Source organism: Rutidosis leptorrhynchoides, chromosome 4 (genome assembly GCF_046630445.1).
Source record: "Rutidosis leptorrhynchoides isolate AG116_Rl617_1_P2 chromosome 4, CSIRO_AGI_Rlap_v1, whole genome shotgun sequence".
In the NCBI taxonomy this organism is placed as follows: domain Eukaryota; kingdom Viridiplantae; phylum Streptophyta; class Magnoliopsida; order Asterales; family Asteraceae; genus Rutidosis; species Rutidosis leptorrhynchoides.
In genome coordinates this window covers 35,312,258-35,339,532 of record NC_092336.1, presented here as the reverse complement: position 1 = coordinate 35,339,532, position 27,275 = coordinate 35,312,258, and the positions used below count along the sequence as shown (strand labels likewise).

Here is a 27,275-nt window from a genome sequence, read left to right as displayed (position 1 = left end):
CAAACACTTTCATTCTTCAATTTTCTTCATCTAATTTATCTCTCTCAAGTTCTATCTTCAAGTTCTAAGTGTTCTTCATAAATTCCAAAAGTTCTAGTTTCATAAAATCAAGAATACTTCCAAGATTGCAAGTTTACTTCCAAGTTTTCTAAGTCCATTCCAAGTAATCATCCAAGATCAAGAAACCTTTGTTACTTACAGTAGGTTATCTTTCTAATACAAGGTAATAATCATATTCAAACTTTAATTCAATTTCTATAACTATAACAATCTTATTTCGAGTGGAAATCTTACTTGAAATTGTTTTCGTGTCATGATTCTGCTTCAAGAACTTTCAAGCCATCCAAGGATCCTTTTGAAATGTCCCGTTCTTATTGATTAAAAACGTTCCATATTAATTGATTTCGTTGCGAGGTTTTGACCTCTATATGAGACGTTTTTCAAAGACTGCATTCATTTTAAAACAAACCATAACCTTTATTTCATCAATAAAGGTTTAAAAAGCTTTACGTAGATTATCAAATAATGATAATCTAAAATATCCTGTTTACACACGACCATTACATAATGGTTTACAATACAAATATGTTACAACAAAATAAGTTTCTTGAATGCAGTTTTTACACAATATCATACAAACATGGACTCCAAATCTCGTCCTTATTTAAGTATGCGACAGCGGAAGCTCTTAATAATCACCTGAGAATAAACATGCTTAAAACGCCAACAAAAATGTTGGTGAGTTATAGGTTTAACCTATATATATCAAATCATAATAATAGACCACACGATTTCATATTTCAATACACATCCCATACATAGAGATAAAAATCATTCATATGGTGAACACCTGGTAACCGACATTAACAAGATGCATATATAAGAATATCCCCATCATTCCGGGACACCCTTCGGATATGATATAAATTTCGAAGTACTAAAGCATCCGGTACTTTGGATGGGGTTTGTTAGGCCCAATAGATCTATCTTTAGGATTCGCGTCAATTAGGGTGTCTGTTCCCTAATTCTTAGATTACCAGACTTAATAAAAAGGGGCATATTCGATTTCGATAATTCAACCATAGAATGTAGTTTCACGTACTTGTGTCTATTTTGTAAATCATTTATAAAACCTGCATGTATTCTCATCCCAAAAATATTAGATTTTAAAAGTGGGACTATAACTCACTTTCACAGATTTTTACTTCGTCGGGAAGTAAGACTTGGCCACTAGTTGATTCACGAACCTATAACAATATATACATATATATCAAAGTATGTTCAAAATATATTTACAACACTTTTAATATATTTTGATGTTTTAAGTTTATTAAGTCAGCTGTCCTCGTTAGTAACCTACAACTAGTTGTCCACAGTTAGATGTACAGAAATAAATCGATAAATATTATCTTGAATCAATCCACGACCCAGTGTATACGTATCTCAGTATTGATCACAACTCAAACTATATATATTTTGGAATCAACCTCAACCCTGTATAGCTAACTCCAACATTCACATATAGAGTGTCTATGGTTGTTCCGAAATATATATAGATGTGTCGACATGATAGGTCGAAACATTGTATACGTGTCTATGGTATCTCAAGATTACATAATGTGATGACCCGGGAATTTCCGACCAAATTTAAACATAATCTTATATGATTCGACTCGATAAGCAAAGTCTATTAAACCGAGTCTCATTATGTTTGAACTATTTCATGATAACATTTGACCTTTAACTATTTCCGACGATTCACGAACCTTTAATTATAACTAAGAATGTAAATATAAATAATTATATATAAAACTAATTATATTAGTATTAATGAACTATTAAGTAATTTTGTTATTATAAAAGATAACATTTAATAACTAAAGATTTTCATTTTGAATATATATAGTATATTGTATATAAATGATTCAAACATATTTTACCAACGTTATCAAAATATTAAATGTACAATGTTATACTTTGTAGTTAATTGTTTAATATACATAATTAATCATCTACTCAACATTTAAAACATGATTTTATATATATGGTAGTATACATATATACATAAATATAACTATATATATATATGATTTTATACATAATTATTATATTATGTATATGTAGAAATTTATAATATATCTATGATGAAATAATGTACTATTTTAATAAATATATATAATACTTACATATATAAAACATTTATATTTTTCATAATTACATACATAAGTATAATATAATTAGTATGTAAATAAATATTATAATATATTTATATTAAAATGCATAAATATATAATATTCAGTATATGTTACAATACATATTACATAATTATTAAATATTACATAATAATAGATGATATTAATAAATTAAATTTAAATACAAATATAGTTGTTGTAGTAATGTTATTTGTATCGTCAAATATCAATATTTGTATTCATAATATCACTTTATATCATATAAAGATGAAATTGGATGTATAAATTAGATTATTATTACTAATATTATTATTATCGATAAAATATTAATATTATCATAATTAGTATGGTATTATTATTATTATTATCATTTTTACAATTATTATTATCATTAATATTATATTTATCATTATTATTAATTTTATTAATATTATTAGATATTAATAGTATTGTTATTATATATTATTATTATTAATTAAAAAAAACAGTAGGGATCTATATTATACGCGTGACCTCTGTATCCTTTATCTCTATTATTATTATTTTTTTTGTTTCTTTCCTGCTCCCAACTCGTGAACCTGTGTTGACATTTTCTCCATTTTTTATCAACCGATCTCTATTATTACAACATGATTATGTATAATTGCAAATCAAATAAAAAGGAAATCCAATGGGATTAAAGAGCACAACGATATTTTTTTTTTCTTCTTCTCTGCACGCTCCAATTTTTTTTCTTCTCTTAATTCAATTTCGAATAAAGTTTCAAAATCTAAAAATGCAGAAAGGTTAGAAATCTTTCTTTGAATCTATCTGCAAAATCTCAACTCTCAAATCTTTATATCGATCTTGAATTTTGAAGTCAAAGTTTAGTTTAAAAAAAGTCAACAATTGTTCTTGAGACAAATTCGCGTTCGTGTATATGTTTCTGATCAAATTGACGATTCCAGTAGTTTTTATACATGTTTAGAAAACTATTTCGTGTTATAAACATTATCTATAATGTTATCTATTACGAAATCAATTTTTTTTTGTTTTGTTCCAAGAACCGACGCTGCAGTAGGCCTTTAGTATTTTTTTTTTTTTTATTTTAGAACCCAAATTATTATTTTTTCTGTAATGTTTTGAAGCTTTAAAGGGAACCCCGATTTTTTTTTTTTTTTTTTTGGTTATTGATGTTTTGTTGAATCCATGAGACTTGTGGAGAAGAAGAGGAATAGAAGAAAAACAGTTTATATATAAAATTTAAATTCGATATTAGTACAGAGAATCAGAATTGGTGGGATGGTCGAGAGTGTTTGCGTGTGAGCATGTGGTCACGAGATCGAGTCCAGAGGACGGTAGTTTTTTTTTTTTTTTTGAAACTCTTTTCATGTGAGGTAGTTTTCTTTTCTAATTTTATTATTGTTATTATATATTAATTATTATTAGTATTATTATTATTATTGTGATTGTTTTGATTGTTATTGTTATTGTTATTATTAGTATCATACTTGTTATCATATTTGAAAGTATTATAGACATTACTATTATTATTATGATAGGTATTAATAATATTATTATTAGTAATAAACTTATCATTTTAGTATTTTATCATCATTAGGATTATGATTATGATTATCATTATTATTATTATGAAGGAAATAAAAATATATTATTATCATCAATATTAGAATTTGTACCGGTTTATAAATAATAGTATCATCAGTACATTTACAATTAATAATATCATATTTATCAGTATCATCATTAATATTTACTAGTATTATTATGATTATCATTTATCATTTTATAAATATTAGAACCCTTATTATTAACATAAGTATGGTATTAGTATTAATATTATTTTAGAGTTATTATTATTAGTATCATTAACAGTTATCATTTTCATTTTTTTTGCTATTAGTATTATCATTATTAATAAAATTATTATTATTATTAGCAAATCATTATTATCTAAATTATTATTTTAACAAATAAATCTTTTGTACACTATATATATACTTATGGTATATACTAGGATTGTATTAATAATTCACATAACAAACTAATAAAATTTCATAAATACAATACTAACCACAAATATATGTATATAAATATATTAATGTCACTATTTATATAAACGTAAATCATTATAGATATATATACATAAAATAGATATATATATATATATATATATATATATAAAATATAACTTAAAATATAATATAAGTATACGTTTTAAAATAAAGGTTAGAATAAATTCTACAAAACTATAATATATAAATAATACATATTAATAAATGAAATTTTGTAACTTACATTATACGTATTAATATATACACAATTGATATAGGTTCGTGAATCCGAGGCCAACCCTGCATTGTTCAATGACGTCATATGTATTTTTACTACAAAATACAGTATCGTGAGTTTCATTTGCCTTTTTACCCTTTATATTTTTGGGCTGAGAATACATGCGCAACTTTTATAACTGTTTTACGAAATTGACACAAGTACGTGAAACTACATTCTATGGTTGGATTATCGAAGTCGAATATGCCCCTTTTTATTAAGTCTGGTAATCTAAGAATTAGGGAACAGACACCCTAATTGACGCGAATCCTAAAGATAGATCTATCGGGCCCAACAAGCCCCATCCAAAGTACCGGATGTTTTAGTACTTCGAAATTTATATCATGTCCGAAGGAGGATCCCGGAATGATGGGGATATTCTTATATATGCATATTGTTAATGTCGTTTACCAGGTGTTCAATCCATATGAATGATATTTTTGTCTCTATGCATGGGACGTATGTTTATGAGAAATGGAAATCTGAAATCTTGTGGTCTATTAAAATGATGGAAACGATTGTTTAAGTTAAACTAATGAACTCACCAACCTTTTGGTTGACACTTTAAAGCATGTTTATTCTCAGGTATGAAAGAAATCTTCCGCTGTGTATTTGCTCATTTTATAGATATTACTTGGAGTCATTCATGGCATATTTCAAAAGACGTTGCATTCGAGTCATCGAGTTCATCAAGATTATTATCAAGTCAATTATAGTTGGATATATTATGAAATGGTATGCATGCCTGTCAACTTTCGATGTAATGAAAGTTTGTCTTTTCAAAAACGAATGCAATGTTTGTAAAATGTATCATATAGAGGTCAAGTACCTCGCGATGTAATCAACTGTTGTGAATCGTTTATAATCGATATGGACTTCGTCCGGATGGATTAGGACGGGTATTCACACATAATATACAATACAAGTTGATTAAGTTATGGTTGGAATAGATTTGTTACCAATTTTCACGTAGCTAAAATGAGAAAAATTATCCAATCTTGTTTTACCCATAACTTCTTCATTTTAAATCCGTTTTGAGTGAATCAAATTGCTATGGTTTCATATTGAACTCTATTTTATGAATCTAAACATAAAAAGTATAGGTTTATAGTCGGAAAAATAAGTTACAAGTCATTTTTGTAAAGGTAGTCATTTCAGTCGAAAGAACGACGTCTAGATGACCATTTTAGAAAACATACTTCCACTTTGAGTTTAACCATAATTTTTGGATATAGTTTCATGTTCATAATAAAAATCATTTTCTCAGAATAATAACTTTTAAATCAAAGTTTATCATAGTTTTTAATTAACTAACCCTAAACAGCCCGCGGTGTTACTACGACGGCGTAAATCTGGTTTTACGGTGTTTTTCGTGTTTCCAGGTTTTAAATCATTAAGTTAGCATATCATATAGATATAGAACATGTGTTTAGTTGATTTTAAAAGTCAAGTTATAAGGATTAACTTTTGTTTGCGAACAAGTTTAGAATTAACTAAACTATGTTCTAGTGATTACAAGTTTAAACCTTCGAATAAGATAGCTTTATATGTATGAATCGAATGATGTTATGAACATCATTACTACCTTAAGTTCCTTGGATAAACCTACTGGAAAAGAGAAAAATGGATCTAGCTTCAACGGATCCTTGGATGGCTCGAAGTTCTTGAAGCAGAATCATGACACGAAAACAAGTTCAAGTAAGATCATCACTTGAAATAAGATTGTTATAGTTATAGAAATTGAACCAAAGTTTGAATATGATTATTACCTTGTATTAGAATGATAACCTACTGTAAGAAACAAAGATTTCTTGAGGTTGGATGATCACCTTACAAGATTGGAAGTGAGCTAGCAAACTTGAAAGTATTCTTGATTTTATGTAACTAGAACTTGTAGAATATATGAAGAACACTTAGAACTTGAAGATAGAACTTGAGAGAGATCAATTAGATGAAGAAAATTGAAGAATGAAAGTGTTTTTAGGTGTTTTTGGTCGTTGGTATATGGATTAGATATAAAGGATATGTAATTTTGTTTTCATGTAAATAAGTCATGAATGATTACTCATATTTTTGTAATTTTATGAGATATTTCATGCTAGTTGCCAAATGATGGTTCCCACATGTGTTAGGTGACTCACATGGGCTGCTAAGAGCTGATCATTGGAGTGTATATACCAATAGTACATACATCTAAAAGCTGTGTATTGTACGAGTACGAATACGGGTGCATACGAGTAGAATTGTTGATGAAACTGAACGAGGATGTAATTGTAAGCATTTTTGTTAAGTAGAAGTATTTTGATAAGTGTCTTGAAGTCTTTCAAAAGTGTATGAATACATATTAAAACACTACATGTATATACATTTTAACTGAGTCGTTAAGTCATCGTTAGTCGTTACATGTAAATGTTGTTTTGAAACCTTTAGGTTAACGATCTTGTTGAATGTTGTTAACCCATTGTTTATTATAACAAATGAGATGTTAAATTATTATATTATCATGATATTATGATATATAATATATCTTAGTATGATGTATATACAGTTAAATGTCGTTACAACGATAATCGTTACATATATGTCTCGTTTCGAAATCATTAAGTTAGTAGTCTTATTTTTACATATGTATTTCATTGTTAATACACTTAATAATATATTTACTTATCATTTAACATAATTAACCAAGTGTATCAATATCTTAATATGATTCATATGTACCTAGTAAGACGTTGTTATAACGATAATCGTTATATATATCGTTTTCGAGTTTCTTAAATTAATAGTCTCATTTTTATGTATATAACTCATTGTTAAAATACTTAATGAGATACATACTTATAATAAAAACATGTTAACTATATATATAACCATATATATGTTATTGTATAGTTTTTACAAGTTTTAACGTTCGTGAATCACCGGTCAACTTGGGTGGTCAATTGTCTATATGAAACATATTTCAATTAATCAAGTCTTAACAAGTTTGATTGCTTAACATGTTGGAAACATTTAATCATGTAAATATCAATCTCAATTAATATATATAAACATGGAAAAGTTCGGGTCACTACAGTACCTACCCGTTAAATAAATTTCGTCCCAAAATTTTAAGCTGTTGAAGGTGTTGACGAATATTCTGGAAATAGATGCGGGTATTTCTTCTTCATCTGATCTTCACGCTCCCAGGTGAACTCGGGTCCTCTACGAGCATTCCATCGAACCTTAACAATTGGTATCTTGTTTTGCTTAAGTCTTTTAACCTCACGATCCATTATTTCGACGGGTTCTTCGATGAATTGAAGTTTTTCGTTGATTTGGATTTCATCTAACGGAATAGTGAGATCTTCTTTAGCAAAACATTTCTTCAAATTCGAGACGTGGAAAGTGTTATGTACAGCCGCGAGTTGTTGAGGTAACTCAAGTCGGTAAGCTACTGGTCCGACACGATCAATAATCTTGAATGGTCCAATATACCTTGGATTTAATTTCCCTCGTTTACCAAATCGAACAACGCCTTTCCTAGGTGCAACTTTAAGCATGACCATCTCTCCAATTTCAAATTCTATATCTTTTCTTTTAATGTCAGCGTAGCTCTTTTGTCGACTTTGGGCGGTTTTCAACCGTTGTTGAATTTGGATGATCTTCTCGGTAGTTTCTTGTATAATCTCCGGACCCGTAATCTGTCTATCCCCCACTTCACTCCAACAAATCGGAGACCTGCACTTTCTACCATAAAGTGCTTCAAACGGCGCCATCTCAATGCTTGAATGGTAGCTGTTGTTGTAGGAAAATTCTGCTAACGGTAGATGTCGATCCCAACTGTTTCCGAAATCAATAACACATGCTCGTAGCATGTCTTCAAGCGTTTGTATCGTCCTTTTGCTCTGCCCATCAGTTTGTGGATGATAGGCAGTACTCATGTCTAGACGAGTTCCTAATGCTTGCTGTAATGTCTGCCAGAATCTTGAAATAAATCTGCCATCCCTATCAGAGATAATACAGATTGGTATTCCATGTCTGGAGACGACTTCCTTCAAATACAGTCGTGCTAACTTCTCCATCTTGTCATCTTCTCTTATTGGTAGGAAGTGTGCTAATTTGGTGAGACGATCAACTATTACCCAAATAGTATCAAAACCACTTGCAGTCCTTGGCAATTTAGTGATGAAATCCATGGTAATGTTTTCCCATTTCCATTCCGGGATTTCGGGTTGTTGAAGTAGACCTGATGGTTTCTGATGCTCAGCTTTGACCTTAGAACACGTCAAACATTCTCCTACGTATTTAGCAACATCGGCTTTCATACCCGGCCATCAAAAATGTTTCTTGAGATCCTTGTACATCTTCCCCGTTCCAGGATGTATTGAGTATCTGGTTTTATGAGCTTCTCTAAGTACCATTTCTCTCATATCTCCAAATTTTGGTACCCAAATCCTTTCAGCCCTATACCGGGTTCCGTCTTCCTGAATATTAAGATGCTTCTCCGATCCTTTGGGTATTTCATCCTTTAAATTTCCCTCTTTTAAAACTCCTTGTTGCGCCTCCTTTATTTGAGTAGTAAGGTTATTATGAATCATTATATTCATAGATTTTACTCGAATGGGTTCTCTGTCCTTCCTGCTCAAGGCATCGGCTACCACATTTGCCTTCCCCGGGTGGTAACGAATCTCAAAGTCGTAATCATTCAACAATTCAATCCACCTACGCTGCCTCATATTCAGTTGTTTCTGATTAAATATGTGTTGAAGACTTTTGTGGTCGGTATATATAATACTTTTAACCCCATATAAGTAGTGCCTCCAAGTCTTTAATGCAAAAACAACCGCTCCTAATTCCAAATCATGCGTCGTATAATTTTGTTCATGAATCTTCAATTGTCTAGACGCATAAGCAATCACCTTCGTTCGTTGCATTAATACACAACCGAGACCTTGCTTTGATGCGTCACAATAAATCACAAAATCATCATTCCCTTCAGGCAATGACAATATAGGTGCCGTAGTTAGCTTTTTCTTGAATAACTGAAACGCTTTCTCTTGTTCATCATTCCATTCAAATTTCTTCCCTTTATGCGTTAATGCAGTCAAGGGTTTTGCTATTCTGGAAAAATCTTGGATGAACCTTCTGTAGTAACCAGCTAGTCCTAAAAACTGGCGTATGTGTTTCGGAGTTTTCGGGGTTTCCCACTTTTCAACAGTTTCTATCTTTGCCGGATCCACCTTAATACCTTCTTTGTTCACTATGTGACCGAGGAATTGAACTTCTTCCAACCAAAATGCACACTTTGAAAACTTAGCGTACAATTCTTCCTTCCTCAATACTTCTAACACCTTTCTCAAATGTTCACCGTGTTCTTGGTCATTCTTTGAGTAAATAAGTATGTCATCAATGAAAACAATGACAAACTTGTCAAGGTATGGTCCACACACTCGGTTCATAAGGTCCATGAACACAGCTGGTGCATTAGTTAAACCAAACAGCATGACCATAAACTTGTAATGACCGTAACGTGTTCTGAAAGCAGTCTTTGGAATATCATCTTCTTTCACCCGCATTTGATGATACCCGGAACGTAAGTCAATCTTTGAATAAACAGAGGAGCCTTGTAGTTGATCAAATAAGTCGTCGATTCTCGGTAGTGGGTAGCGGTTCTTGATGGTAAGTTTGTTCAACTCTCGGTAGTCGATACACAACCTGAATGTACCATATTTCTTCTTGACAAACAAAACAGGAGCTCCCCACGGTGATGTGCTTGGTCGAATGAAACCATGCTCTAAAAGTTCTTGTAATTGGCTTTGCAGTTCTTTCATCTCGCTGGGTGCGAGTCTGTAAGGAGCACGAGCTATTGGTGCAGCTCCTGGTACAAGATCTATTTGAAATTCAATAGATCGATGTGGGGGTAATCCCGGTAATTCTTTCGGAAATACATCGGGAAATTCTTTTGCAATGGGAACATCATTGATGCTCTTTTCTTCAGTTTGTACTTTCTCGACGTGTGCTAGAACAGCATAGCAACCTTTTCTTATTAGTTTTTGTGCCTTCAAATTACTAATAAGATGTAGCTTCGTGTTGCCCTTTTCTCCGTACACCATTAAGGGTTTTCCTTTTTCTCGTATAATGCGAATTGCATTTTTGTAACAGATGATCTCTGCTTTCACTTCTTTCAACCAGTCCATACCGATTATCACATCAAAACTCCCTAACTCTACTGGTATCAAATCAATCTTAAATGTTTCGCTAACCAGTTTAATTTCTCGATTCCGACATATATTATCTACTGAAATTAATTTACCATTTGCTAATTCGAGTAAAAATTTACTATCCAAAGGCGTCAATGGACAACTTAATTTAGCACAAAAATCTCTACTCATATAGCTTCTATCCGCACCCGAATCAAATAAAACGTAAGCAGATTTATTGTCAATAAGAAACGTACCCGTAACAAGCTTTGGGTCTTCCTGTGCCTCTGCCGCATTAATATTGAAAACTCTTCCGCGGCCTTGTCTATTCGTGTTCTCCTGGTTCGGGCAATTTCTAATAATGTGACCCGGTTTTCCACATTTATAACAAACTACATTGGCATAACTTGCTCCGACACTGCTTGCTCCGCCATTACTCGTTCCGACACCATTTGTTCCTTTCGTTCTATTAACCCCTGGTCCGTAGACCTCACACTTCGCCGCGCTATGACCATTTCTTTTACACTTGTTGCAAAATTTGGTGCAGAACCCCGAGTGATACTTTTCACACCTTTGGCATAGCTGCTTCTGATTGTTGTTGTTGTTGCGGTTATTATTGTTGTTGGGATGATTGTTGTAGTTGCTGTTGTTGTTGTTGTTGTTGTTGTTGTTGGGCCGTTTGTTGTAGTTGCGATTGATGTTGCGATTGTTGGGATAATTGTTGCGATTATTGTTATAATTGCTGTTGTTGTTGTATTGGTGATTCTTATCACCGTTTTCCTCCCACTTTCTTTTGACTTGCTTCACATTGGCCTCTTCAGCAGTCTGTTCTTTAATTCTTTCTTCAATCTGGTTCACTAGTTTGTGAGCCATTCTACATGCCTGTTGTATAGAGGCGGGCTCGTGTGAACTTATATCTTCTTGGATTCTTTCCGGTAATCCTTTCACAAACGCGTCGATCTTCTCTTCCTCATATTCGAATGCTCCCGGACACAATAGGCACAATTCTGTGAATCGTCTTTCGTACGTGGTAATATCAAATCCTTGGGTTCGTAACCCTCTAAGTTCTGTCTTGAGCTTATTGACCTCGGTTCTGGGACGGTACTTCTCGTTCATCAAGTGCTTGAATGCTGACCACGGTAGTGCGTACGCATCGTCTTGTCCCACTTGCTCTAGATAGGTATTCCACCATGTTAACGCAGAACCTGTGAAGGTATGCGTAGCGTACTTCACTTTGTCCTCTTCAGTACACTTACTTATGGCAAACACCGATTCGACCTTCTCGGTCCACCGTTTCAATCCGATCGGTCCTTCGGTTCCATCAAATTCCAAAGGTTTGCAGGCAGTGAATTCTTTGTAGGTGCATCCTACACGATTTCCTGTACTGCTAGATCCAAGGTTATTGTTGGTATGTAGCGCAGCCTGTACTGCGGCTATGTTTGAAGCTAGAAAAGTACGGAATTCCTCTTCATTCATATTCACGGTGTGTCGAGTAGTCGGTGCCATTTCCTTCAAAATATTCAAATGGAACAAGTTAATCATACAGAATATTAAGAGTAGTTAATAGTATTTCGTAACATAATATGAACTCATTTATAAAAGCTTTTTCTTCATATTAGCGTTTTATAAGTTTAAATTCGGGTAGTACCTACCCGTTAAGTTCATACTTAGTAGCTAATATACAATTCAACTACTACAATTCTATATGAAAAACTGATTATAATAATATTTCGCGTTCAAACTTTTATACAATATTTTACAAACTTACAATACCGCTTATTTTACATAAAGCATGAAATATAGCTTTGATACAAGATAGTTGTGAAGATAATTCTAGCTAGTACACAAGTCGTTCAGCAAAGGCAATAAAGACACGTAATTCATACGTCCAGAAACAAGTCATGCATTCTGGTATTACTAGGATTACTTCCCATCCTTGGTCTTGTGGAACATAACCGTTATGGCCGTTGATAAGATAGCGTGTTGTAACGTCGTCAAAAGGACGAGGGTTACGTAATGTCCAACAGTCCCGTAACAATCTAAAAACCTCATTTCTTACCCCAATTACCGACTCCGTCACTTATGGAAACGTTTTGTTTAATAGTTGTAGCCCGATGTTCTTGTTCTCACTTTGGTGAGAAGCGAACATTACTAATCCGTAAGCATAACATGCTTCTTTATGTTGCATGTTAGCCGCTTTTTCTAAATCACGAAGTCCAATATTCGGATATATTGAGTCAAAATAATTTCTTAACCCGTTGCGTAAAATAGCATTTGGGTTCCCCGCAATATATGCGTCAAAGTAAACACATCGTAACTTATGGGTTTCCCAATGTGATATCCCCCATCTTTCAAACGAAAGTCTCTTATAAACCAAGACATTCTTGGAATGTTCTTCGAATGTCTTACAAACTGATCTCGCCTTAAATAGTTGTGCCGAGGAATTCTGACCGACTCTAGACAAGATTTCATCAATCATGTCTCCGGGTAGGTCTCTTAAAATTTTGGGTTGTCTATCCATTTTGTGTTTTTAAACTGTAAAATAGACAAGAGTTAGATTCATAAAAAAATACTTATTAATACAAGCAATTTTTACATATATCATAAAGCATAAGCACACTATATTACATATATTACACTACACGAATACAACTATCTTATTCCGACTCGCTCGTTTCTTCTTCTTCGGTTTTGGTTCGTTTTGCCAAGTTTCTAGGGATATATGATGTTCCCCTAATACTAACTGTCGTTTTCCACAATGGTTTAGAAAAACCTGGTGGTTTAGAGGTTCCCGGGTCATTGTTACAACTTAAGGACTTCGGGGGTTGACGATACATATAAAGTTCATCGGGGTTGGAATTAGATTTCTCTATTTTTATGCCCTTTCCCTTATTATTTTCTTTTGCCTTTTTAAATTCAGTTGGGGTAATTTCTATAACATCATCGGAATTCTCGTCGGAATCCGATTCATCGGAGAATTTGTAATCCTCCCAATATTTTGCTTCCTTGGCGGAAACACCATTGACCATAATTAACCTTGGTCGGTTGGTTGAGGATTTTCTTTTACTTAACCGTTTTATTATTTCCCCCACCGGTTCTACTTCTTCACCCGGTTCCGATTCTTCTTCCGGTTCCGATTCTTCTTCCGGTTCCGACTCTTCTTCCGGTTCCTCTTCGGGAACTTGTGAATCAGTCCACGAATCATTCCAATTTACATTTGACTCTTCATTATTATTAGGTGAGTCAATGGGACTTGTTCTAGAGGTAGACATCTATCACATAATATCAAACGCGTTAAGAGATTAATATATCACATAATATTCACATGTTAAAAATATATAGTTTCCAACAAAATTTGTTAAGCAATCATTTTTCAAGTAAACACGGTCGAAGTCCAGACTCACTAATGCATCCTAACAAACTCGATAAGACACACTAAGGCAAAATTCTGGTTCTCTAAGACCAACGCTCGGATACCAACTGAAATGTCCCGTTCTTATTGATTAAAAACGTTCCATATTAATTGATTTCGTTGCGAGGTTTTGACCTCTATATGAGACGTTTTTCAAAGACTGCATTCATTTTAAAACAAATCATAACCTTTATTTCATCAATAAAGGTTTAAAAAGCTTTACGTAGATTATCAAATAATGATAATCTAAAATATCCTGTTTACACACGACCATTACATAATGGTTTACAATACAAATATGTTACAACAAAATAAGTTTCTTGAATGCTGTTTTTACACAATATCATACAAACATGGACTCCAAATCTCGTCCTTATTTAAGTATGCGACAGCGGAAGCTCTTAATAATCACCTGAGAATAAACATGCTTAAAACGTCAACAAAAATGTTGGTGAGTTATAGGTTTAACCTACATATATCAAATCATAATAATAGACCACAAGATTTCATATTTCAATACACATCCCATACATAGAGATAAAAATCATTCATATGGTGAACACCTGGTAACCGACATTAACAAGATGCATATATAAGAATATCCCCATAATTCCGGGACACCCTTCGGATATGATATAAATTTCGAAGTACTAAAGCATCCGGTACTTTGGATGGGGTTTGTTAGGCCCAATAGATCTATCTTTAGGATTCGCGTCAATTAGGGTGTCTGTTCCCTAATTCTTAGATTACCAGACTTAATAAAAAGGGGCATATTCGATTTCGATAATTCAACCATAGAATGTAGTTTCACGTACTTGTATCTATTTTGTAAATTATTTATAAAACCTGCATGTATTCTCATCCCAAAAATATTAGATTTTAAAAGTGGGACTATAACTCACTTTCACAGATTTTTACTTCGTCGGAAAGTAAGACTTGGCCACTGGTTGATTCACGAACCTATAACAATATATACATATATATCAAAGTATGTTCAAAATATATTTACAACACTTTTAATATATTTTGATGTTTTAAGTTTATTAAGTCAGCTGTCCTCGTTAGTAACCTACAACTAGTTGTCCACAGTTAGATGTACAGAAATAAATCGATAAATATTATCTTGAATCAATCCACGACCCAGTGTATACGTATCTCAGTATTGATCACAACTCAAACTATATATATTTTGGAATCAACCTCAACCCTGTATAGCTAACTCCAACATTCACATATAGAGTGTCTATGGTTGTTCTGAAATATATATAGATGTGTCGACATGATAGGTCAAAATATTGTATACGTGTCTATGGTATCTCAAGATTACATAATATACAATACAAGTTGATTAAGTTATGGTTGGAATAGATTTGTTACCAATTTTCACGTAGCTAAAATGAGAAAAATTATCCAATCTTGTTTTACCCATAACTTCTTCATTTTAAATCCGTTTTGAGTGAATAAAATTGCTATGGTTTCATATTGAACTCTATTTTATGAATCTAAACAGAAAAAGTATAGGTTTATAGTCGGAAAAATAAGTTACAAGTCATTTTTGTAAAGGTAGTCATTTCAGTCGAAAGAACGACGTCTAGATGACCATTTTAGAAAACATACTTCCACTTTGAGTTTAACCATAATTTTTGGATATAGTTTCATGTTTATAATAAAAATCATTTTCTCAGAATAACAACTTTTAAATCAAAGTTTATCATAGTTTTTAATTAACTAACCCAAAACAGCCCACGGTGTTACTACGACGGCGTAAATCTGGTTTTACGGTGTTTTTCGTGTTTCCAGGTTTTAAATCATTAAGTTAGCATATCATATAGATATAGAACATGTGTTTAGTTGATTTTAAAAGTCAAGTTATAAGGATTAACTTTTGTTTGCGAACAAGTTTAGAATTAACTAAACTATGTTCTAGTGATTACAAGTTTAAACCTTCGAATAAGATAGCTTTATATGTATGAATCGAATGATGTTATGAACATCATTACTACCTTAAGTTCCTTGGATAAACCTACTGGAAAATAGAAAAATGGATCTAGCTTCAACGGATCCTTGGATGGCTCGAAGTTCTTGAAGCAGAATCATGACACGAAAACAAGTTCAAGTAAGATCATCACTTGAAATAAGATTGTTATAGTTATAGAAATTGAACCAAAGTTTGAATATGATTATTACCTTGTATTAGAATGATAACCTACTGTAAGAAACAAAGATTTCTTGAGGTTGGATGATCACCTTACAAGATTGGAAGTGAGCTAGCAAACTTGAAAGTATTCTTGATTTTATGTAACTAGAACTTGTAGAATATATGAAGAACACTTAGAACTTGAAGATAGAACTTGAGAGAGATCAATTAGATGAAGAAAATTGAAGAATGAAAGTGTTTGTAGGTGTTTTTGGTCGTTGGTGTATGGATTAGATATAAAGGATATGTAATTTTGTTTTCATGTAAATAAGTCATGAATGATTACTCATATTTTTGTAATTTTATGAGATATTTCATGCTAGTTGCCAAATGATGGTTCCCACATATGTTAGGTGACTCACATGGGCTGCTAAGAACTGATCATTGGAGTGTATATACCAATAGTACATACATCTAAAAGCTGTGTATTGTACGAGTACGAATACGGGTGCATACGAGTAGAATTGTTGATGAAACTTAACGAGGATGTAATTGTAAGCATTTTTGTTAAGTAGAAGTATTTTGATAAGTGTCTTGAAGTCTTTAAAAAGTGTATGAATACATATTAAAACACTACATGTATATACATTTTAACTGAGTCGTTAAGTCATCGTTAGTCGTTACATGTAAATGTTGTTTTGAAACCTTTAGGTTAACGATCTTGTTGAATGTTGTTAACCCATTGTTTATTATAACAAATGAGATGTTAAATTATTATATTATCATGATATTATGATATATAATATATCTTAGTATGATGTATATACAGTTAAATGTCGTTACAACGATAATCGTTACATATATGTCTCGTTTCGAAATCATTAAGTTAGTAGTCTTATTTTTACATATGTATTTCATTGTTAATACACTTAATAATATATTTACTTATCATTTAACATAATTAACCAAGTGTATCAATATCTTAATATGATTCATATGTACCTAGTAAGACGTTGTTATAACGATAATCGTTATATATATCGTTTTCGAGTTTCTTAAATTAATAGTCTCATTTTTATGTATATAACTCACTGTTAAAATACCTAATGAGATGCATACTTATAATAAAAACATGTTAACTATATATATAACCATATATATGTCATTGTATAGTTTTTACAAGTTTTAACGTTCGTGAATCACCGGTCAACTTGGGTGGTCAATTGTCTATATGAAACATATTTTAATTAATCAAGTCTTAACAAGTTTGATTGCTTAACATGTTGGAAACATTTAATCATGTAAATATCAATCTCAATTAATATATATAAACATGGAAAAGTTCGGGTCACTACACCTATGAAGCTATATCTATTTTTCTCATTTTCAGTAGGTTTATCCAAGGAAATTGAGGTAGTAATGATGTTCATAACATCATTCGATTCATACATATAAAGCTATCTTATTCGAAGGTTTAAACTTGTAATCACTAGAACATAGTTTAGTTAATTCTAAACTTGTTCACAAATAAAAGTTAATCCTTCTAACTTGACTTTTAAAATCAACTAAACACATGTTCTATATCTATATGATATGCTAACTTAATGATTTAAAACATGGAAACACGAAAAACACCGTAAAACCGGATTTACGCCGTCGTAGTAACACCGCGGGCTGTTTTGGGTTAGTTAACTAAAAACTATGATAAACTTTGATTTAAAAATTGTTATTCTGGGAAAATGATTTTTATTATGAACATGAAACTATATCCAAAAATTATGTTTAAACTCAAAGTGGAAGTATGTTTTCTAAAATGGTCATCTAGACGTCGTTTTTTCGACTGAAATGACTACCTTTACAAAAATGACTTGTAACTTATTTTTCTGACTATAAATCTATACTTTTTCTATTTAGATTCATAAAATATAGTTCAATATGAAACCATAGCAATTTGATTCACTCAAAAAGGATTTAAAATAAAGAAGTTATGGGTAAAACAAGATTGAATAATTTTTCTCATTTTAACTACGTGAAAATTGGTAACAAATCTATTCCAACCATAACTTAATCAACTTGTATTGTATATTATGCAATCTTGAGATACCATAGACACGTATACAATGTTTCAACCTATCATGTCGACACATCTATATATATTTCGGAACAACCATAGACACTTTATATGTGAATGTTGGAGTTAGCTATACAGGGTTGAGGTTGATTCCAAAATATATATAGTTTGAGTTGTGATCAATACTGAGATACGTATACACTGGGTCGTGGATTGATTCAAGATAATATTTATCGATTTATTTCTGTACATCTAACTGTGGACAACTAGTTGTAGGTTACTAACGAGGACAGTTGACTTAATAAACTTAAAACATCAAAATATATTAAAAGTGTTGTAAATATATTTTGAACATACTTTGATATATATGTATATATTATTATAGGTTCGTGAATCAACCAGTGGCCAAGTCTTACTTCCCGACGAAGTAAAAATCTGTGAAAATGAGTTATAGTCCCACTTTTAAAATCTAATATTTTTGGGATGAGAATACATGCAGGTTTTATAAATGATTTACAAAATAGACACAAGTACGTGAAACTACATTCTATGGTTGAATTATCGAAATCGAATATGCCCCTTTTTATTAAGTCTGGTAATCTAAGAATTAGGGAACAGACACCCTAATTGACGCGAAATCCTAAAGATAGATCTATTGGGCCTAACAAACCCCATCCAAAGTACCGGATGCTTTAGTACTTCGAAATTTATATCATATCCGAAGGGTGTCCCGGAATGATGGGGATATTCTTATATATGCATCTTGTTAATGTCGGTTACCAGGTGTTCACCATATGAATGATTTTTATCTCTATGTATGGGATGTGTATTGAAATATGAAATCTTGTGGTCTATTGTTACGATTTGATATATATAGGTTAAACCTATAACTCACCAACATTTTTGTTGACGTTTAAAGCATGTTTATTCTCAGGTGAATACTAAGAGCTTCCGTTGTTGCATACTAAAATAAGGACAAGATTTGGAGTCCATGTTTGTATGATATTGTGTAAAAACTGCATTCAAGAAACTGATTTCGATGTAACATATTTGTATTGTAAACCATTATGTAATGGTCGTGTGTAAACAGGATATTTTAGATTATCATTATTTGATAATCTACGTAAAGCTTTTTAAACCTTTATTTATGAAATAAAGGTTATGGTTTGTTTTAAAAATGAATGCAGTCTTTGAAAAACGTCTCATATAGAGGTCAAAACCTCGCAACGAAATCAATTAATATGGAACGTTTTTAATCAATAAGAACGGGACATTTCAGTGTCTAGGGCAGAATATTTTACCTAAGTGTTGATTTTTAGCCGTTATGCTGCCTGTTTGTATTTTGATGTTTATGATGTAAATTTTGATGTAAATTTTGAAAGTGCAGAAGTGTTAAGCAGAAAATTTTTAGCGGACAGTTTTCTGACAAAATTTTCTGTATTGTGTTATTTGGTGTTTATGGACATAAACTAACTCATGTATATGTATTTCTCAGGAGAAAAGGAGAAAGAGAAGGTTCATTGATTAGATAGCTGAACATCTTCTCGTTTGCTGGTATTTGGTGAGTGGGACTAACTGGAGAATATAGTATATAGAAGCATGTTATATTACGATTGTCATGCTTGTTAGATATACTTATTGTTGTGGTTAGTTAGTTGTTGTGATGACTGCATGTTAGTTGATGCTTGTCTGCTGGAGCCCAGTGCGTCCCTATTGTGTGGTAGCCTCGGTAGGAGAGATCAACCTGCGGGTTGGGTTCCTCATGTGGTGGCCTAGACAGCCGTGGTGTATATATATGTGAATGACGCGTCCGTCGCGTGTGGATTATGTATATACATACGGTGGTGGAGGAACTTCTGGTAAGCCCCAGTCCGATCAGCTGGTGGTTAATGGTTTGGCCGAGCCGACAGAGTCTCTGTAGACGGCACTTGGGTGATGTTTGTGTGTTAGACTATTGTGACATGATTAGTATAACACTTATGTATGCTATGGCCTGTAGTTAGTCGTACTCACTTAGCTTCGTGCTAATTCCCCTCCATCTCCTCCCTGCAGGTTGTTAGCTTTTGTAGATAGTGCTTTTTGGGAGAAGACGGGCATGGTGATGTTATGTTTAACAGGGTTAACTCTGATGTGGTCTTTTATAGTTTGAACTATGTTCTTTTGAAAACTTAATGTATTTACGTCTTTTCCAGTTACGTATGGAATTTGTTGTAATGACACGTGACATCGGTTTGTACAAATGTTGATATCTTATTTAAATAATATAATGCTTCCGCCACGTACGTTTAAAAAAAAAATAGCGGTGTCACACTAGATCTTGGTCTTCAGCTCTTAGCATCCTCCACCACATCATTGGTAGCATACTCGGATGCTGATTGGGCTGGTTGCCCGTCCACTCGTCGTTCTACTTCAGGATACTGTGTGTTTTTGGGGGATAACTTATTGTCTTGGTCCTCTAAGCGGCAGCATACTCCATCTCGTTCAAGTGCTGAAGCTGAGTATCGTGGCGTTGCAAACGCCGTTTCCGAGACATGTTGGCTTCGTAACCTGCTTCGTGAGCTTCACTGCCCTCTGTTCTCGGCCACATTGGTTTATTGTGATAATGTCAGTGCCGTATACATGTCTGGTAATCCGGTTCAGCACCAGAGGACCAAACACATTGAGATCGACATTCACTTTGTTCGTGACCTTGTCACAAAAGGTCAGGTTCGGGTTCTTCATGTTCCCTCTCGCTATCAATATGCAGATATCTTCACCAAAGGTCTCCCGACATCACTATTTGACGAGTTTCGATCCAGTTTGAGCGTACGCACTGCTCCCGCTACAACTGCGGGGGATGTTAGCCGATCTTGATATTAACATATTATTATGCTCCACTATCCACCATTCAAGGCAGATTATGCTCCACTACAATTAGAGATCATTATGCTCCACTACAATTAGAGATCATTGCTCCTTTATTAAAGTTTCTATTATTATATTATTGTTGATTGATGACAGCTTGCAAGTGTGTTGTATTTTCTATTTATATTGCATGTAATCAGCACAGAGAGGACAACTATTATGAAAATATACTGCAATTTGCACAACCTCTATTAATTCACATATTTATTTACATATAAATGACTCATCTATCTTCTAAGAAGTGCATACATGATCAACTTTATTGTGACGTCCGTCGTTCTATATTTTTGTAAGCATCAATTTACAATGGAAGCTATACGATACTAACATTTATTTGTCAAATGATGGTGTTCTGCAAAAGTCTGGTCGAAAGACTTGCTTTTGATGAAGAACTCAGTAGGTAACAAGTGGCGTGACATTAGGAATTCAATGGTGCCTTTAGCTCATCAGAGGATTGCGGGGGTTGTGGTTACTAAATTAAATGAATCCTGCTACCGTGTACTACATCTGGCAAGAAAGAAATAATAGGTTGTTCAATAAAAAAAAGTGTGATGTAAACAAGCTATTTAATATTCTATCGTCTGTGGTTCGGTTGAAGCTTATGACTCTCAAGTTCAATGCCTCGCCATATGTGAGAGAGATGAAGCAGAATTGGAATATTGTTTGAGTTAATGTATTATTGTCAGGCTCATGGTTTCTTGGTTGTTTGCTACTTTTGTAGCGTTGGTTGTGGGTTTTTTGTTTGCTTGATGACATAAACAGTTTTATATATATATATATATATATATATATATATATATATATATATTAATCTGGTTTATTGGTGAATACTCTTTGCTCAAAAGATACTTGTGTTTTAAATGCACAAGTCTAATCCCTCTTTGGTCTAACGTTGCCCAAAGTGTAGTTGAATGTGATAAACCTTTTACTCCGTAAATCGTATTACTTGAAAAGACAAGCCCGCAGCGTGTACTTGTTCTTTTTTTACAAGTTTTAGACTCCTATTTTATAAGTTTCATTGTTTTGCATTGCAGCAATTCTTAAAAGAGATACTGAACAACCTTTATGTCTACAATAAACGCAGGTCCAATCAAGGAACATACGAGCTATAGCCAGAGTATAAGAAATCTGTAGATGATACAGGTGCTGAACGATTCTTGTTCTATAAAGGATCTTGATGAGCCAAATGATAAATTTACCAACCGACACCAAAATTCTAACGAATATCTAAAGCTTACAAGTGATGAAAGAGCCTTTTATTGCTACTAGACTCGTTATAGTACTATTTCAAGTAAGTATATTATTATTTATCATAGTTTTATGTTTTAATCTTTACCATGACTTATGTTTAAATTAAGACATTTATCGCAAAATTGTAACTGGATTGATTGTGAATTTAGAGGACCCAGTGAACCTTGTAGACTAATTTGAAATTTGAAGATGGAAAAAACTACTAAAAGATTTAAGAACACTCTCATTACCTTCTATTGGTGATAAAGATTCAACAAGGAAGAAATCAAACTTTTGCATTTAACATAATTAACACAGAAAAGAAAATAACTAATAAATGAAAAATACACAATATTATATCTTTCAAGTTATAGCAAATGGATATAAGTAAATCATAACAATAACATTCGTAGTCAACTTTGACCGTTAATTAACAGTTGATTCATCTCTAACACTTCCAATAGCGCTTGCACCATCTCTACCCTTATACCTTCTTGCAACCCACATATAAACCAACAAATTAACCCCACTAATTCCCATCAAAATCCAATAAAAATAATCCAACTTACTTGCATTCAGATCACTTCTTAACCACCCATTTTCCTCCTTCCCCGTTGACTTTTCAATAATTTTGACCAATGCAGTACTCAACCAACTTCCAATCCCAATTTCACTCAAAAACATTGCACTACTTATACTCCTTGTTCCATCAGTAGCTTCATCATAAAAGAACTCTAGTTGGCCCACATAAGTAAACACCTCAGCACTACCTATAAGAAAAAACTGAGGAAACAACCAAAACACACTTACGGTTTTCGGGTCAGAGCTGGTCCGGCGTCGGTGTTCAACTACAGCTGCGGACGCCATAGCGAAAATGGAAATGAATAACCCCACTCCCATTCGTTGTAACGAAGTTAAGCCTCGTTGGTGGCCCGTTTTGTTTCTGAGGAACGGGACGATAAATTTTTCATAAATGGGGACGAGGATCAACGCGTTTATGGAAGCGAAGACGGGGATAGATCCGGACGGGATGACAAAGTTTGACCCAATCTTTCGGTCCATAATCGCGGCTTGACTTATGAAGAAAGTGGAGAGTTGTGCAAAGGAGATCGATAAAGCAATGGTGGAAGCCCATATTGGTAAAATCCTAATAAAGCATTTGAATTCTTCGACTTGTGTCACTGTACATAAGTTCCATCGATTTCGTGTGATGGGTGATTCTCGATCTTGATCATCAAGCACAGCAGCTTTGTCTAGAAAATGGTACTGTGGTGTGTGAGTCAGCTTTCTTGCACCAAAGATGTCTGACTCTTCGGTGCTTACCTCGTAAAGTTTGTTGTTGGGGACGACACGGACCCCACGAAGATGGTTCTTAAGGGAAACCACCATCACCTGCAACGACAAACCCAAGAAAAAAAATCAATTACGTACGATAAAAATATAGATAAATATATTTAATTTTGACAAAGTTGTCTACATCTCACCTCCCCTTACTCCACATACGTGGGATTGACTATTAAGATAAAATATGCTCTGGTATATATTATATCAACAGAATTTGAATTACCTGAACAAATCTCGTGAAAGCACTCCCCATCGGTTTCTTGTATCGGTAACTCGAGAACCCTGCTAGTAAAATAACGATCGAAGTGAACATAGTTATGGTAGGGATACCAAAACCCCAAGCAAACCCTTTTTCTTGTTGTACATAAACCATAAGTGTGATTCCCATAAGCGCACCCATGTTAATTGCAAAAAAGAACCAGTTAAAAAACGCAAATTTCTTCACAACTTCGCGTTCATCTCCTTCATCAAATTGATCAGCACCAAACGACGAAACACAAGGCTTGATTCCACCTGTCCCAAGAGCAATAAGGCCAAGTGCGCCGTAAAGAAATGTTTTTTGACCGTGCGATGCTTGAGGACATGGTAATTTTAAGCATACTGGTGGACGTAAACTGTCAAGATGTGCTGAAATTGTGAGCATCACCATTCCACAGAAGTAGATGAATGAGAAGACAATGATGGTTTTGAATCGACCCAAGTAAGCATCTGCGATGAAAGCTCCTAAAAGTGTTAGTACGTACGCAGCTCCTATCCAATCGGTGACATGTGTAGCGGCATCCGGTAGTGATTCGTGCATTTCTTTCACTAAATACAACACCATGCTCACTGCCACCGCGAAAAATGCTAGCCGTTCGGCCACCTCGTTTACTAACAAAAAGAAACACCATAAGTTAACTCAAGACTCAAATATTAAAACCTAGCTAGACATGAAATGTAGTTAATTCTAAGCATGTTTTTGAAGCAAGTTGGTTTTAGTGCTGGTTGAGCTGAACTGCTAATATGATAGACCCGTTTTAAGAAATTATAGATACATACTGTAATTAACTAGTAAGAAAAAGGTAATTTTGTTAATGGTGCCATTAAGTTAGAGTTTAACCCCGAAGTTAAACTAGTAAATGATAAATTCTGTACTCCCCAGTCCCAATTTTACAATTCAACAAGAATAAACACGCAATTTAAGAAATGTCATTGTCACATTCTATCTCTTGTAAATGTTACTATTTTACACTTTATTTGTTACCTACTTATTTGAGTGCAAACCAAAAGTCCTACATTGGACATAGAAAGAAACAAATGTATGATATAAGTCAAGGATCTGTTTCTACTATCAATTGGTTTTAGAGTACTAAGGTACTCTTGGGATTGTATGTAGGACATTTTGTTCGGGCTATCGATCCAACAAGTGGTATCAGAGCCAAACTATAGCCCATGTGTGGTGGACGACACAGTGGGCGCAACCCCTAGTGCACACAGCGACGTGGTGCACCCCTCGGTCCCACTTAACGATGAGTGAACCCAATTATCGTTCGCGGGGAAGCCTAAGCGGGACTTGGGTTTTATGGGAGGTTTATTGGGGTGCAAACCAAAAGTCATCCATTGAACATGAAAAAAAAAACAAATGTATGCACATAAATTTAAGAGGACCTCTCTCTACTACTATACCAATTGGTTTTAGAGTACTAAGAGATTTTTGAACTTGTATATAAGATATGTTGTTTAGGCTATTGATCCAACACTTATTTTGTTCTACATGCATAAATTATGGCTTGAAAAAACTTTACCTGATTATTTTTATATATGGACAATTAGTATGTGATATCTTTAAAATGTAAAAGGAAACAATAATTATATAGAGACAAAGGGAGTATTTACCAATAACGAACGGAGAAGCTTTCCATCCTCCCGTTTTTCGCTTATCTGCAATATTTCCTCTAAAATCAACACAACCATTACTCACCAACGACGTTGTTGACATCTCTAGCGTCTGTAGTTTCTGCAGTTGTATAAAAAAAATGCACGTGTTACAACGATCATAAAATGAATTGTATGTAAATATGTAATATCACACTATAAATACCTTATATGATTGTTGTTTTTCGATAGGGTCAATAACAACCGATGGTTCTATATATGACAATCGCTCGGATCTTTCACTAATAGTATCCATGGGAACTCTATCAGTTTAAATCCTTTGATTTTGATTGTGAATATCGTGTTTTGTTATTTGATATGGCTCACACGACTACTTTAGCATTGTTACATGGGTATGATTTATATATTGTAGGGGTGTATGGACGGCCAACTATTTGAATTCCTTGACCCAATTCGTGTTGGATCTTTAATTTATTGTTAGATTCTTGTGTCAATATCAACCATTGGTACTCACTACAATCCAAATACAAATGAAATAAAGTGATTCTTTGGCCGGGTTAGTGATATAAAGTAAGCTGATGAACGTATATAGTTATAGTTATTCTTATATATGCTAGAAATAAAAGTAGGGAAATCTGTTTAAATACACTATTCTTTTATAAACTTTTATGCTTAAAAACAATTTTTTTTCTTCTAAGAAATTGTCATTTTCGCTGTCCCTCCAAAGTGACTCGAGCACGATTGGAGTGAACTCGTCGCGACCCGTTTTCCTAGAACGTGGCCGGCAAGTTTATTTACCCATCCGGTAAATGGCGTCGAACGTACTCGAACTCGAGTAGGTCAAACTCGAGTTCGCTCGAGTTCAACGATCCTTCACTTACGAACTCAGCATGACCGAGAAACTTGTTATGAACCCTGCAAGGGATTCGACCGAAATCAAACTCGACCAACTCGAACTTGACTTGGTCAAACTACCTGGTCGAACTCTTGTTCGGCCATTTTTTTTTTTTTTTTTGTTTTGATTAATTTGCAATAGTCATTCAATCCCATTTTTCCTAATAGTAAGTTATTTGTAAGAGATATATTAAGGACTCCATCATATCATATTCCATTATGAAGAAAGAAAGGTTAATGATTAATTCAACATTAAAATTGATAGATCCATCATCTTTATGCATAAACAGGTTGTACCCTATAACATATTAAAACATAAAGATGGTAGATCATCCCAATTTTAATGTTGGATTTATCAACAACCTTAAAGAAAAGACAACTACATATTATAATCAAGGATTTTGTTAACGACAGCCCTTAAGAGCTGTAGTTAAGGCGCTTAAGAGCTGTCGTTAAGGCGTTTCAGACCAGTCTTGGCCCGGCCCAAATGGGAAACAACATGATCAACAGCTCATGGCCCAATGTTTTTAGGGGCCTAAGTATTTTCATGGATATACACAAATTACTGGGTAGTTCAAACCGTTGACACTATAAAGTCAATGTTTGACTTCCGTGCAAAAGGAACCCTTTGACTTGCTGTGTGTTTAATTCTCACCGAAGCCATCGAGTAATATTAACTGTGGTTATACTTCGTGGGTGAGTT

The 27,275-nt window shown here is 33.4% G+C and overlaps 2 protein-coding genes across 2 annotated transcripts in view; one reads left to right on the top strand and one right to left on the bottom strand.

The window, feature by feature from the left end:
• The window catches only part of LOC139840552 (uncharacterized mitochondrial protein AtMg00810-like), a 42,083-nt gene extending 19,742 nt beyond the window's left edge, over positions 1–22,341 (top strand). Inside the window, exons 2-3 of the mRNA XM_071830814.1 lie at positions 20,626–21,163; positions 22,264–22,341. Coding sequence (XP_071686915.1) covers positions 20,626–21,163; positions 22,264–22,341 — 616 coding nt within the window. The remainder of the gene's footprint in view (positions 1–20,625; positions 21,164–22,263) is intronic.
• A 363-nt stretch (positions 22,342–22,704) lies between these two features.
• On the bottom strand, positions 22,705–25,973 carry LOC139844882 (protein NRT1/ PTR FAMILY 8.1-like). Its single transcript, XM_071835103.1, has 4 exons — positions 25,884–25,973; positions 25,679–25,799; positions 24,027–24,673; positions 22,705–23,851 (listed from the first exon to the last, which is right to left on the bottom strand). Exons 1-4 carry the CDS (start codon positions 25,971–25,973, stop codon positions 22,886–22,888), a joined length of 1,824 nt encoding a protein of 607 aa, XP_071691204.1. The 3' UTR covers positions 22,705–22,885.
• Positions 25,974–27,275: the final 1,302 nt, after the last annotated feature.

Coding starts and splice junctions, on each gene's coding strand:
- LOC139844882 (XM_071835103.1), bottom strand. CDS start 25,973: ATGGATACTATTAGTGAAAGATCCGAGCGATTGTCATATATAGAACCA. Junction 24,674..25,678: donor AGCTTCTCCGTTCGTTATTG/GTAAATACTCCC, acceptor TCTTTTTGTTAG/TAAACGAGGTGGCCGAACGG. Junction 23,852..24,026: donor CTTTCACGAGATTTGTTCAG/GTAATTCAAATT, acceptor TTGTCGTTGCAG/GTGATGGTGGTTTCCCTTAA.